The sequence below is a fragment of the Pichia kudriavzevii genome, chromosome 1 (assembly GCF_003054445.1).
Source record: "Pichia kudriavzevii chromosome 1, complete sequence".
In the NCBI taxonomy this organism is placed as follows: Eukaryota; Fungi; Ascomycota; class Pichiomycetes; order Pichiales; family Pichiaceae; genus Pichia; species Pichia kudriavzevii.
The window spans coordinates 2,260,370-2,274,719 of NC_042506.1; the positions used below are offsets into that span (position 1 = coordinate 2,260,370).

The window sequence follows — 14,350 nt, forward strand, 5'->3', positions numbered from 1 at the left end:
GAAATATGCCGCGCCGACTGCCAGAACCCAGAACCGTGTCGGTAAGGGCTCAGTGAGTTGCGGGCAATTTAGTGGCGGTTTATTGGCAAAGTGCTTATCGTTGGAGAACGCGCTCCTATTGGCCAGCCGGCTTATCTCGCCGCATTGGGAAGGGAAGCAACTGAAATTGGAGAGATTAGCAGATAATCAAACCCTCATTGAGGAGAGAGAAGACTTTAATGGAGTGGAAAACTTCAACGGCCAGTGACTCGTCCGATAAGAAGAGGGCAGATTGGTTCATCAGATTTTGGTAGAGATGGATATAAATATTAGACAGGGACCCTCTTATTCACTTGTTTGGGCTCTCTCAGTTTGGGAAGGAGTTACAGTTGGATTTGACATATTCTAGTTCATTTATAGTCTGTTTGTTTCTTTTATCTTTTTTTTTTTTTGATCTATCAGATATTCCCTTTGTCCACAAGTACAATGTCTGATACTACTTCTAACGATGTGTGGACAACAAACCTCTCTGCGCAATACGATGGGGCCGGCATGGTGTGGGTCATGGTCTCTGGTGCACTTGTTTGGATTATGATCCCCGGCGTGGGTCTCTTGTATTCTGGTATGTCGAGAAAGAAACATGCCTTGAGCTTGTTGTGGGCTTCCATGATGGCCATTTGTCTAATTTCGTTTCAGTGGTATTTTTGGGGGTACACTCTCACGTTTGGTAAGGCACATTCACAGTTTCTCGGCTCCATGCAACACTTTTGTTTAATGGGGGTCTTGGGTAAAGATGACGCATTGGCGGGGTTGCCTGATATAGTTTTCTGTTTTTTCCAAGGTATGTTTGCCATGATTACCGGCTGTATCATGTTGGGTGGTGCATGCGAGAGGGCAAGATTGGGTCCAATGATGGTTTTCCTATTTATTTGGATAACCATTGTCTATTGTCCAGCTGCTATGTGGACTTGGAATGGTGACGGTTGGTTGGCTCAATTGGGTGCTTATGATTTTGCAGGTGGTGGACCTGTCCATCAAGCTAGTGGATTTGGCGCTTTAGCTTATGCCTTTGTATGTGGTAAAAGAAGAGACCCATTAACAAGTAAGGGGATCCCTAAATATAAACCTCATTCGGTTACATCGGTTGTTTTAGGTACAGTTTTCCTATGGTTTGGTTGGTTTGGTTTCAATGGTGGTTCTGCAGGAGATGCATCTCTAAGAGGCTTCTATGCTAATGTCAATACTAATTTGGCAGCAGCTTGTGGTGGGCTAACTTGGATGTTTCTTGATTGGTTCAGATGCGGACATAAATGGACAACTATTGGTTTATGTTCGGGTGCTGTTGCAGGCTTGGTTGGTATTACCCCAGCTGCAGGATTTGTTCCTGTTTATTTTGCACCCCCAATTGGCGCAATCACAGCAGTCTGTTGTAACTACGCTGTTGATTTGAAAGTCATTATGAAGATCGATGATGGTATGGATGTTTTCGCCCTTCATGGTATTGGTGGATTTGTTGGTTCCTTTTTGACTGGGTTATTCTCAGCAGATTATATTGCAGCATCAGATTACGGTGTTGTCATTGAAGGTGGTTGGTTGAATCACCATTATAGACAATTGGGATTACAATTGGCTGCTTGTGTATCAATTGATGCTTGGTCCTTTGTTGTTACAACGATCATCTTGTTAATCATGAACCAAATTCCTTTCTTGAAGATTAGATTATCTGAAGAGGAAGAAGATTTAGGTACCGATGCTACACAAATTGGTGAATTCACTTACCAAGAATCAAATATGTACATCCCAGAACCAGTCAGAAGTAAGGCTCTCCCTCAAAATGCCCATTCTGAAGATGCTAACGCAGTCCCAATGGCCGATGATAGCACATCAACCGAAAAACACGATAACATTGTTTGATTGTTATTTTTTTTGTCCAATTCCTTTTGGTCCTCCTCCTTCCTTCCTTCCTTTACCCTTCTTACTGACGTTTTTTTAATTCTCTTTAATATTTATGTAGTATATGATCTTATATATCTCTAATCTAACTTATCTTTCCATAATTCATCTCTCATGAATTTATTCGTTCTTGTTAAGCATGCAATGACAATATAACCGCTCCTAAACGCGTCTCTTTTTCTACTATCCAAAAGCAGAAATTTACGTGTTTATTCCCACACCGTGGTCCCCTCTTTTCAAGGGTCTGTGCTAAAGAGACATACAGCATACTCACATTATATGCCTGACACAAGCCTAGCCGAGTATAGGAAGAAGCTACATGCTCTCTTGCATAACAAAGATGCAGGTAATGCCCCGAAGAAATCGGTGAATTTTCATCCTCCTTCTCATTGTCCCTCCTCTTTTTCAGCGTCTTCCTCTTCCAGTTCGAAAGAGAGAGTTCGGGTTGATAATCGCATTGAGGAACTTGAGAAATCAGTCGACATGAAGAACAGAAAAATAGTGGAATTGGGGAAGGCCAACATGGAGAAAGTCCAAATAATCAAGCAGTTAAACGATAAAGTAAGGAAATTGGAAATAGAGAATTCTAGAAAAGATGCCCGCATAAAACAGCTCGAGAAGGTTATCTTGGACTTGCAGAACTTACAGACACAAGCAATGGGCGATTTAACCAAAAAAATAGAAGAAGAACTTAGTGACAACATTACATTTCATAGTGATGTTGAAGATAAACATCAGTTTTCAATCCACAATTTGGAAAATACTAAAGAATCCACGCAAAATTACACCGATTTGCATCTGAGTACACAACAGTTGCTCAATCTTGATTTGGGAGATCTAGTAATCAATCCGCCATCATCTGTTCCAAAAGACTACAATCTTCCCTATGTTCATTCAGACGATAGTGACCTTGACCAATACCTATTTGAAGTCTAACCATCTCGAATTTAATAACGCGATTATGTTACATGTATGTTACAAAAAAAAAAATGGGATGATACGGAGTTGATGAAATATAGATTTCTCCAGCACAATATTTTTTTGCCATTTGTTACCCTACACTACCAACCTTAGCACCCAGCTATGTCTTTGGTAAGATACGATTCTACAACTTCTATGGATCTCATCCGTGAAGGAGATGAAAAACAACTGACTGTCGTTTATAAAAATAACGAATCTAATGAAATTGTCCTTTATGATTCAGCCACTAATGAGTTTGAGGTGGTCAAACTGGACGACTACTTCCAGCCTTCTAACAATCAACCAAACAACTCCAGTGATGGTGTAGAAGACACACACTCAAACCTCAATAACGGGTACATATGTTCCCATTGTGGAATGTTCAATGAAATAGACCAACTAAATGTCGATGATCATCAGCACCACCACCATCACCAACGTCGTAATCGTGACACTGATGACTTCTATAAACAGCCCTTTTCATTCAGCAGCATGGCTGATAATGAGAAGTTTGCACGAGCAACTCCAAAAACTTTTATGAGGAGTGACTATTTCCGGTTGTTGACTAATTCAGTTTCTAAGAACCAATTAAACCAAAGAGAGTTGACTGATGGTGATCAACATTATCAATTCCATAAAATACCAGAAGTTCTAATTAACCAAGGCTATTTCAATAAATTCTTCAAAGTTTTATCTGAATTAGGTAAGGGTTCTTTTGGCGCTGTATACAAAGTTGAGCATGAATTGTTGGGACTAAATCTAGGTGTATTTGCTTTGAAGAAAATAGCTATTGGTGATGATGTCAATAACCTAAGAAAGATTTTAGGTGAAGTGAAGTTCTTATATGATTTAAGTTGTAATTTGTCGGATAATTTCAACAACGCCACATACAGTAACAACGTGGTCAAATATAATCATGTGTGGGTTGAAGTAGATCAAGTTTCGACGTTCGGACCTAAAGTCCCTGTTGTCTTTCTACTTTTTGAATACTGTGCAGGTGGAACATTAGAGGATTGGGTTCATAAGCTCACAAACCCAAAACTAAGTCTATTTGAGCAAAAAATCTTAAGAAGAAAGAAGAAAAGTATACATTCCAAAATTAAACCAAGATTATTGAATAATTTGGAAATTTTTAAAGTGTTCAAAGATATTACACAGGGTTTGAACTATTTGCATGATATGAACATCTTACACCGTGACTTGAAACCTTCCAATTGTTTATTCAGAAATACATTCCCAGAAAACTATATACCTATTACAAAATTAGAAGATTTAGATAAAATTCCAACCCTTTTAGTTTCCGATTTCGGTGAATCCATAATGGTGAACTCACTTGAAGAATCATGGCAGAATGATCAATCTACCGGTAACACCGGCACTATCGAATATGTTGCGCCAGAAGTAATCCTAAAGAGGAAACAAAAGGAGAAATTACCACAATTTGGAGGCTTCAGTTATTCGAGCGATATATATTCATTAGGTATGTTACTATATTATCTGTGTTTTGGAAAACTACCTTTCATCCATGATTCAAAAGAGGGTATTAGCGAGGAAATTTTAAATGAAGGCTTATTTGATAATTTATATGATCTAAGAGGTAATGAGGACGGATTCCTATATGATTGGATAGAACTAATTGAAGCACTAGTTGTTAAAAATCCAAATGATAGACCTTTAACCAATGAAATTTTGGGGGTTCTAGATAAAATCTACCATAAGTTACAACAGATCGAAAATGAAAATTTGAAACAACCCGAAGATATAGCCACAGATCAGGATATAGTGGCAAAGGGGGTCAACGGGATCAATTACAACTATCATCATATAAACATGATTATTATGGGAGTGGTAAACATATTTATTTTCAAATCATTGGACCTCTTGATTTTCACAAACTTGCAATTTTTACTCCTTGGACTCTATTTTGGTGATTCAAGATTTTCCAATTATACCTATCAGATTGGGGTTTTCAGTTCCATTACTCTGATGCTATATTATATAATTACACTGTGGATTCATAAGTAAATTCAGGATGGGTGAAGAACGTTGCTACTATTAACATTGGCAGGAGGATGCTGCTGATGTTCCTACGTTAAAATTTAAATCTATCAAATCACCCTTGTTGTGAGAATCCTCAAGAAATTTATTGAACATCGAAGCATCTATACCATCGGTGATGTATTCAAATATTTCTCTAATCATTATATTGTTCTTAGCACTTGCTCTAAAAAATTGGGCAATTTCCTTATGATTTTCTAAGAAACTTCTTATCTCCTCCTCGTATCTGCATTCCCCATTTTCCAAAAGATCAAGTTTATTGCCCACAAGTATAATTTTCATATCTCCTCCATCAGCTTCTATATATTCATTTAACTCCCCTATCCAGTATTCAGCTTTTTTGAAACTCTCCAAATTTGTCAAATCGAAAACTATAATAGCCGCATTTGAATTTCTATAATACAAGGGTGTTAGATTATGAAATCTTTCTTGACCAGCAGTATCCCATATCTGTAGATTAATGAGGTCGGTTTCGTTTTTAATCACTTTCTTGGATATAAATGCAGCGCCTATTGTGGAGGATTTGCTGTCATTAAATGTATCATTTTGTAATCGTTCTAGAATACTCGACTTTCCCACAGATGTTTCTCCTAAAAGCACGATCTTATAATCAACCACCCTCTCTGGTTTCGTTGTCAACATACAGTGACTTTTACCATCTGAATTGGACATTATTCGCTTTACGCTATTGTTTCTGGAGAGGAAAGGGTTTTTCTAGTGTGAGTCTACTCGTGGTGGTGATAATTCCCTAATCGATTACAAAAGAGGTGAGGTGCGTATGAGTCGGCTCAGTTTTTGAAAGGCGGTAAAACAAACATGAGATAAGCATGTATTTTCTTTATCTAAAGTCAGTTTATCTGGTATTCTTTAATTTGGAAAATCCATAATGACAAGACTTTTGAACATATACCCAAACAGTGGTGTTGACAAACTTCGTCTAGGGTGTACATTGTATGTGACAATGAAAGTCCTGAGGCTGGAAGAAAAAGATGACGGGATTGAATTCAAATTTAAAGACGGGATGAATATGATAGTCGTATACCTAAGCAAATGCGGAATCAATTTGATATTCGACAAGTTTCTGCAAACTTTGGTAATGATAGAAATCAAACTAAATGATGGTGGCGGCTCAATTGTTGATGGTGTGCAATATGGATTCAAAAACGATATAATAGATAAATTTACTTTTAAATCTATTTACCATCGTTACTTTGGTCCAACTTTCCAAGGTTCTCACATTCCTTCAACGTGTGATTATTTTTTGTCATACTGTGGTGCCAGCTTCAAGTTCCACGGCATTTCCTTACAAAACTGTTCCAATGAAATATTAAGCACGATAGAAAAGGAGTATTCTTGTTCCTCTATTTTCATTTATCAAAACACCGAAAAAAATATAAATACCTTTCTTTGGAATAGTTTTACCAATAGTTTACAGAAACAGTTGAATATGGAGCAAGGTGTTGACTATGTTACTGCGATGCAAAACTTTTGTCCTCCCGCCGATGACTCTAATTTCAATAATAAAATACAGATAAAGTATGTTCACTATGAGATCTATAACAAAGAAGGATATCTAACGTTTTATTTCTCCAAGCATCCATCATTGAAAAAATATACCGTGAAATGTGGAGATACTAAGATACAAGACATGGTGAAAGTTTTTGGATATCCAGATGATTATATTATCAAGAAGAAAGTCCGTTTAAAATCAATACAAAATAGGAAATATCTGGATAAAGACGGAAATCTTCTGTTAACATCGTCAAGAGGCTATACTCCTATCCATCTGATTAAAGGATACAAAAGAGTCTCCTATAAAGATTCAAGCAATAATTTCCTTGAAAACGATGCATTGGAAAAGATAAAAATACATAACTATTTTGACTTAGGATTCGATGTTTTGTACGACCTTAATGCAACATCAGACGGCACAAACTTAGTTAGTAGGATAGTGATACATCAAAATTGTATTGAGTCAGTAGATTTTCTTAGGTACGAAAAGTTGGTTCTGTTTTATCATAACGATAGTTCGGGTGAAACGTTCCACTGGCCGACAGCATCAGAAGTTTACTCCACATTGCAAGTTACACACCTACCGATTTTTTTAGATAAGAAAGAGTACAGTATCCAAGAAGATTACGAAGAGTCAAAAGAAGCCGACAGAGCATTCGAAATTATCGATCTGGAATCGGGCGTCTATGAAATGAGCCAAGATTGGAAAGAATGGGGGCTATCCTTCTTTGACGGTTCGGCAAATACAATATTTGAAGGACTATCAAAAACAAATGAAATTTGCACAATTACAATACATGAATTATATGGGTAAGGGATATATATTATGACTTGTAAAAAATAAACATTTATAACAAAATGAAATTAAATAATTGGTCTTTTAATAGTATTTATTAGTTATTTAAGAATATAGGGAATGTGACCTGAAAACGAACATTTAAAGTAAATCCATGAAGAAAAGTAACCATAAGAAATAAAGGGCAATGTAAAAAAACGATATTAATCAAAAAATAGGTAAGTGTCGAAGAACTGAAGTAAAATTGTTTTGCATTAAAAGAAAAATTAGTTGTTCGTTTGAGTAAAATTAATATTCGTAACTGGTACCAATATAGTTTTGAATTGATTTGTTGCTCTCAAATAAAGAAATTTCAGGAATTTCAATATCTGACTTGATATTCGCCATTTGCTCAAAGATTTTAGAGTAATTAAAATTTAACTTGATATCTTTAAGAATGTAACTCTTAAAATTTTCTAAGCTAATGAACGAAGAAGAGCAAATTTTCCATAATTTAAAGTATAAGTCTATTCTATCATTAACACTTTGGAAACTCATTAGATAAGGGGAATTAATTGTAGCATCCCTTAAGGCAACCCAATCTGCATGTGCAATATATTTCATTCCATTTGAGGCATTATTGGATAGTAATTGCCTAAAGAGAGTTAGGATACTCTGGTAATCAACATCTACGGAACCACAAGCTTTCAAGCAGCATCTGTAAAAGACATTTGTCTTTGAGAAATTATTTGAGTTTGCAACATTCAAGATATATTCGAAAACTTCGGAGTTGTGCCAGGATGTTGACTTTGATAACAGAACATTAATGAAAGGCTCGTCAATTGCCCTGATCAGGGAATACTCATGGATGATATTTTTTAATTCATTGAAAGATTCAATGCTGAAAGAAGGGTTGTTTTTGAAGAAAATTGACAAAAAGGCATCATTTAATGAGGAAGAAACTGATGAATTTGAAGATTTTTTAGCTTCATAATGATTCCAAGTCACTAACCAAATTCTTTTGACTTTTTCATAATTTCCAGTCATTTCCCAAGTATTTGCCAAATATTTCTTGATAAAGTTCAATTGTAATGGAGTAAGGTAAGGCATTGATTCCATAACTGCGTCATTAAAGAAAAAATCGGCAGTATCAATGTCTTTACAGAAACCAATGAAGGACAAGTGGGCCATTGTCATATAAGATTTAACATTAATTGGAGGTTCGATACCTTTGTTATTGAACGAGTTATAGACATCAGAAGTCAATTTCTTGAAGATTTCCAAGGCATCATCTGTTCTGTTTTTGAAAAGGCAGACCCTAATCATACCAACCTGTAATTCATTGTGTAACTTCTCTCCGTGTTGTTTATTATCTCTGATTTTAGAATACATTTCCCAAATTTCACCAAAATCAAAATCGCCAGATTCGACCAAGAATGGGAAAATTGAACCCAATACAGGTTCCGACGTAAAAATATGGTATAAGTGGGGATTTTTTCTACCATTTTCCCAAATATGGACAGCTTCGTTGGTGAAGCCCAAGTCTTTATAAGCCTTAAACAAATGGGTCAAACCATGCGAGTTCAAAGAGACCAAACCATCTAATAAGTTATAAGAAACTTCCCTGATTGCACAAGTTAGTAAATAGTGGATATTTTTGATTGGATTGTTTGAATCCTTGTCTAAGTTTTTCTTTAGTTTGGATAATTCCAAACGGTGAATTCTTAAACCATTTCTCAGCAAAGAGACAAACTCTGCCATTCTCTTTTCGTTCAATTGACCGGAAAAAACCAGACTCCGGTAGATTGGAATAATCCGCTTCACCGCAAACCAGAATCTATTGACACCACCGGAAATTTGGCCAGTTGCTAAATCATAAGTTGAATTTTGAGCCAAACATTCATCAAAGGCCGCCAATTGGGAAGAGACTTCATTGAATAAGGCATTTCCTGCTGAATTGTTGGTGGGGGTATACGACTGATGGTAGTAACTGCGCTGTTGTGGGTGTGCTGAATAATGATTGTATGCCTTTCCCGAAAGTGGGGCCGCTGGAGTTGACGAGTAGAAAAGCGACGATTGCGGAGTTATTGGGTTGGAGGAAGTAGTTGGGGTGGTTGGAGGAGCAGCTGTTGAAGATGGGTGATTTTGTGGGTGGATTGCCTTCGAGGACACCCTCTGCGTTTGTTTAAATCCTGTTGAAGTGATTGATCTTAACATCGTGAAACCAGTTTATGCCTTGCTGATGTTAGTGGTCTATAAGTGATAAAGTATTGTTAAGCAACGTTTCAAGTTGTTTTGATAATGTCTATATATGGTGTGGTTGGTGTCTATTTTTGTATGGTTTATTTGTTTTCTGAAAGATTCTTGTTTTTTTTCTTTTTCAACCTCTTTTTTTTTCAAGTGTGACTCTTATCTGAACTGTGGGGTATACCAAATTAGATTTGAATCCAGAGTGGGGAAGATAAATTATAGTTGTATATTTACGAAAAAGCGCAAGTGTGCAAACAAGGTGTCTTTATCGATATCAAGTATAAACTCTTTAGAAGGGCTATAAAAAAATTCACTGAACTTATGAGAAAACCAAAAAGGAGTGTTTTGATGTATATGCATGTGTATTTATATATGTCTATAGACTGTCCCAAAATTTTCTCTCCTCAACCGCCCCCCCAGACTAGCTCTATTCATGACACTGGTGCGGGCATCGCCCCACTTTGTGTTTTTCCAGCGTATTTCTTTTCTTTTTCTCTCCCCTTTTCGCTCTTTTTCCATAGTGCAAGACTCCATAGAGCAAACGGAATAACCGGACTTACGGAACGAGCCAGTGTTTTTCCGGCCGCCACGCCACGCCAACGCTTACGGAAATAAAGGACAGAAAGGGGAAGGGATCTAGTATATTGCGGTTGGTGTTCCTTTTTTTTTTCCGGTCGTTCATGCCACTTTCGGATTGCATCGAGTCAACGGAAGCCGCCAAAACGAAACTTATTGAAATTGTTAAAATTGTTGAAATTGTTGAAATTGTTGAACTTGAAACCCCCCGTAAATGGATCCCCCCCTGATTTGCCTTGTCCACGGTTTGCACGTTGGCCACTTTTCGCCCGTCTATTGTGCTGTTTGTGCGGTCTACGATTTTGGACCGGATCATTGGGGTCCTCCCCAAGTTGGTCGTACTTGGCCCGCTGTTCAGGGTCTGAAAGCACCTGATAGGCGTCGTTTATTCTCGCAAACTCCTCCTCGGCTTCTTCGATACTCTTGTCATTCTTGTTGGCAATCTTATCAGGGTGGTGTGTTTTCACTTTCTCTCTGTAGGCTTTCTTTATCTCCGTGGTGTCGGCATCTCTGCTCACGCCTAGAACCTTGTAGTAGTCGTTCTTTGGTGTAACATTATTCAACGGTGGCGATTGTCTACCACTTTGCGAATTTCCACTATCTCCGCGTCCACTCCTGTACTGTTGTTGTTGGTATTGTTGTTGTTTCCGTCTTTGGTGTTCCCTGTAAGCCGATATTTTTTCTATGCAATCCCTGATATCTCTCGTAAGCTTCATCGACTTAGGGAGCCTCTTCACAAGCTCCTCGGCCTTTGAGTAGTTCTTACTCTTAATTAGTCTACGTATCTGTTGTGTCATATCAACAAGATCATCAGATGACTTCACATAATATTTATGTCGTAGGATTTGTTTGTTCCTCGTATACTCCTTGAACTTCTCGTTCTCAAAATATGCCTGTTTGCTCAGTTTGAACATATCTTTGATAAATTTGGATTCCTTTAACTGTCGTTCCGTAAACTGGAATTCTCTCTTCATAACATTCACATACAAATCTAGAATCACCTGGAAATTGTTTTCAAACCTAGGGCCGTCAAGGCTGACCCCATTATTTGCAAAGGCAATTCTATCCAATTCGTTTTTAGCCCTGATCTTCTCTTTCTTTTCAAATAACAGACTAAATATTTCTTGCCACCGCTCTTTACTCAACTCGATCTCTTTAAATTGGTTAGAGTCGATACTTTCTTCAGTATCACTATAGACATAGGAGTAGTAGATCCCGACCTCCCTGATACTTTTCATTAGCTTTTCCAGCTTCATGCTGATTCTATTTAAATCTTTGCAACCTTGAAACTCATTATCATTTTTCAAGCACTGTCTAATGATCTTATCTGTCTCTAAGCGCATATTACTTAATCCGAAAAATGAGATATAGCCTAATTTCACATAATCGTTCAAGTCTGTATTTAGTGTCTCTGTACTCACCAAGGTCGTGTATATGTCGCTGATTCCTTTGATCTTATCATCCGTTTGAATATTTGAATTTTGAATGCATTCAATGTGTAGTCTCATTAGATTGCTATCATGAGCTCCACCGAGCTCCATCAACCTCTTACATTTACGATTGCATTGATCCCACTGCTTATTCTCCATCAGAGATTCAATCTGATGGAAATCTTTGGAATATTCAATTGACTTATCTTTAACAGATTTGAAAACTTCGCTAACATATAGTTTGCTGGTTTGCTGGTGTTCAAGGTCACCAATTATTTTAACCATCTTATCTGCCGTTCCATATTCAATTGAAAGTTCTCCTAATTTAGCTAAGCATCCGTTGTGAACCACTAATTGATTATCACCTTTGATTAGATAACAATTCTCGAAATCCTCCAAGGCCAACTTTCCCCGATTCAATGCCATATTGATGATCCCATGTTTGTAAAGTAAACTAGCATATTTGCTTAGAACTTCGGCATCACTCCACTCGTCATTTTTCAATAGGCTGATCACTGAATCGTATTCATTTAGAATTTCAAGAGTCGGTCCTACGTTTCTAAATTTTGAATCTATTCTCGATATCTCCTCCTCGATCGATTTCAAGGAACTTATCCCAGTAACAGCCGACACTAATGAAAATATGGATATCCATTTCATGTTCAATTCTACTTGTTTCTGTCAGTGAGGGAATTGTTTTTAGAAATTTCTATCTATCTCTCTATGTTGGTAAAGAGCACATCTTGTCTGTTTTTTATGAAGGCATGTATCTATAACCCAAAAAGTATCCCCTAAGCACTAACCGAAAAATCTAGAAAATTCGCATGCTTAAAAATTATCAGATGCATGTTTGCACGTGAGCGACTGCATACTACAATAGCAAGTGCCAAAAATTACATGTAACTAATATGATTATCTCTATAAACTCCATGGATTACATAATTATAATGTGGCAAATGTATTTCCCTCTCTTTTTTTTTTGCTCAAGCAATACCATTATGCTGGAATTTTACCGGTAAACTGGCCAAGTTTTTTTGGAACATCAAACATTGGTAAAACACATTCAAGTAGCCTGAACTTACCGTTGTGTTTAAATGACGGATCACTTAAGATATTTAGCAATTGCTCACGTTCCTTAATCGTATATGACACAGATTTCTCATTAGCCACATCACCAAAGGCTCGCAGCAAGTCAGTCCACTGCCAGTTGGTATTGATATCATTGTAACTACTATGAGGTCCAACAATGACCCTCTCAATGGTATATCCCGAATTGTTTAAAAGGATCATTGTGGCGTCTATGTTGTACCTCAACATAGATGACAATTCTTGTAAACTCATTTGTGCCGAACCATCACCTTCGATAGTATATACTTTTCCGGATAGATTGAAATCCCGGATGGCTAAAGATGCACCAAGAGTCGCTGGTAATGCATAACCAATAGACGCCCAATATGCTTGTAAAATTATATTTGTATGCTGTTTGACCTTCAGATCAGGCACTGCAAAAAGGAAAGAGCATGTTTCAACAATGAGGATATCATCACCAGTGAGATTTTCATTTAAGGATTGCATAATATCTGTTTCTTGCAACGATGCTTCCCTTTGGTAGTCTGGAGTTTCATAGTACTTGTCAAACTTTTCAAACTTGTCTGCTACATTGACCCGTGAGGAATCTAACTTAGACGCCAGAACTGGCAGTACCTCCATCATTGTGATAGACTCGTCAAGGTTTCCTGTAATATCAACGTATTGAGCGGATAAGTCAATGTACTTTTCTTGCGGAATGTTAAATGTAAATCCACCCATATTTAATTCATGATCAAAATTACCAAAATGTATAATCAAGTCGGAAGCTTCTAGTAAATTACCCACCGCCTTCTCATATTTACCAAAATAAGTTCCTACAAATCTAGGATGCTCTTCCCCTATCAGTCCTTTACCGTACATTGTTGAAAAAATGTTGACTTTATCACCAAACTTTTCCATGATGTCGTAAAATTCACTCTCCATCCTAAATTTCCGAATAAAACCATCGACAATGATAGACACATTCTTGTTTTGATATATCAGTTGAAGAATCTGATCTGCCACCCCTTCAACCCTAGAAACAGGAGAGTTGAATCTGTAAGTCAATTCAATAGGGCTTGCCAATCTTTGGGCATCAACCTTCATTTCAGACAAATCACAAGGTAAAAAGATGTACCCTGGCCTTGATTCTCTCCAAGTCGAATAAATGACTCTATCAATCATTTCACATCCTTCTATTGGATCATCTTCTATAGATGCAGAATCAACAGAGAATTCTGAAGCGATTCTCTCGTATTTGTAATGGTCACTTTTCTTAAAAGTTTTCTTATCACCTGCTAAATGGTGTAAGTTCAACGTTCTCGGGTTCCTCTTGAATTTGAGAGCACTAGTACCAACGAGGTGTAACACCGGCGCAAATTCTGTATAGGCACCAGCAACACCATTTAAGGCAGATAACTCACCAACACCATATGTAGTTAAGAGGACACCCATTTTTTTAGATGCCTTGGCGTAAGCATCTGCCGCATAAGCTGCGTTCAGTTCGTTACAACAGCCAATCCAATTTAAACCATGTACGTCGTAAATATGTTCCAAAAACCTTAAATTGAAATCGCCTGGAACTCCAAAAACAGACCTAACACCTAATTGTAGAATACGATAAAAAATGTACTCAGAGATTGTTATCTCGGTATTGGTAATATTTGGTAAAACTTTATCAGCTGGTAAACCACTGGCCGCATCAATGGTGATTTGAGAAGCGTTGGGGACCTCCGAGTTCGCTGTTTGCAACATATTAAAATCTATGTACTTGCTATATAATAAACTG

The 14,350-nt window shown here is 37.3% G+C and overlaps 8 protein-coding genes across 8 annotated transcripts; 4 read left to right on the forward strand and 4 right to left on the reverse strand.

The window, feature by feature from the left end:
* Positions 1-465: 465 nt before the first annotated feature.
* On the forward strand, positions 466-1,893 carry C5L36_0A10270 (uncharacterized protein; the record flags this gene model as incomplete). The annotated part of the gene is made up of 1 exon (XM_029464057.1): positions 466-1,893. One exon carries the CDS (start codon positions 466-468, stop codon positions 1,891-1,893), a length of 1,428 nt encoding a protein of 475 aa, XP_029319917.1.
* A 318-nt stretch (positions 1,894-2,211) lies between these two features.
* C5L36_0A10280 (uncharacterized protein) lies at positions 2,212-2,868 on the forward strand (the record flags this gene model as incomplete). Its single annotated transcript, XM_029464058.1, has 1 exon — positions 2,212-2,868. One exon carries the CDS (start codon positions 2,212-2,214, stop codon positions 2,866-2,868), a length of 657 nt encoding a protein of 218 aa, XP_029319918.1.
* Positions 2,869-3,015: 147 nt separating this feature from the next.
* On the forward strand, positions 3,016-4,917 carry C5L36_0A10290 (uncharacterized protein; the record flags this gene model as incomplete). The annotated part of the gene is made up of 1 exon (XM_029464059.1): positions 3,016-4,917. The coding sequence occupies one exon, from the start codon at positions 3,016-3,018 to the stop codon at positions 4,915-4,917; it is 1,902 nt and encodes a 633-aa protein (XP_029319919.1).
* Positions 4,918-4,947: 30 nt separating this feature from the next.
* Positions 4,948-5,622, reverse strand: C5L36_0A10300 (uncharacterized protein; the record flags this gene model as incomplete). Its single annotated transcript, XM_029464060.1, has 1 exon — positions 4,948-5,622. The coding sequence occupies one exon, from the start codon at positions 5,620-5,622 to the stop codon at positions 4,948-4,950; it is 675 nt and encodes a 224-aa protein (XP_029319920.1).
* A 214-nt stretch (positions 5,623-5,836) lies between these two features.
* Positions 5,837-7,276, forward strand: C5L36_0A10305 (uncharacterized protein; the record flags this gene model as incomplete). Its single annotated transcript, XM_029464061.1, has 1 exon — positions 5,837-7,276. One exon carries the CDS (start codon positions 5,837-5,839, stop codon positions 7,274-7,276), a length of 1,440 nt encoding a protein of 479 aa, XP_029319921.1.
* A 270-nt stretch (positions 7,277-7,546) lies between these two features.
* On the reverse strand, positions 7,547-9,454 carry C5L36_0A10310 (uncharacterized protein; the record flags this gene model as incomplete). The annotated part of the gene is made up of 1 exon (XM_029464062.1): positions 7,547-9,454. One exon carries the CDS (start codon positions 9,452-9,454, stop codon positions 7,547-7,549), a length of 1,908 nt encoding a protein of 635 aa, XP_029319922.1.
* A 737-nt stretch (positions 9,455-10,191) lies between these two features.
* On the reverse strand, positions 10,192-12,153 carry C5L36_0A10320 (uncharacterized protein; the record flags this gene model as incomplete). The annotated part of the gene is made up of 1 exon (XM_029464063.1): positions 10,192-12,153. The coding sequence occupies one exon, from the start codon at positions 12,151-12,153 to the stop codon at positions 10,192-10,194; it is 1,962 nt and encodes a 653-aa protein (XP_029319923.1).
* Positions 12,154-12,489: 336 nt separating this feature from the next.
* Positions 12,490-14,316, reverse strand: C5L36_0A10330 (uncharacterized protein; the record flags this gene model as incomplete). The annotated part of the gene is made up of 1 exon (XM_029464064.1): positions 12,490-14,316. One exon carries the CDS (start codon positions 14,314-14,316, stop codon positions 12,490-12,492), a length of 1,827 nt encoding a protein of 608 aa, XP_029319924.1.
* Between the last annotated feature and the right edge of the window lie 34 nt (positions 14,317-14,350).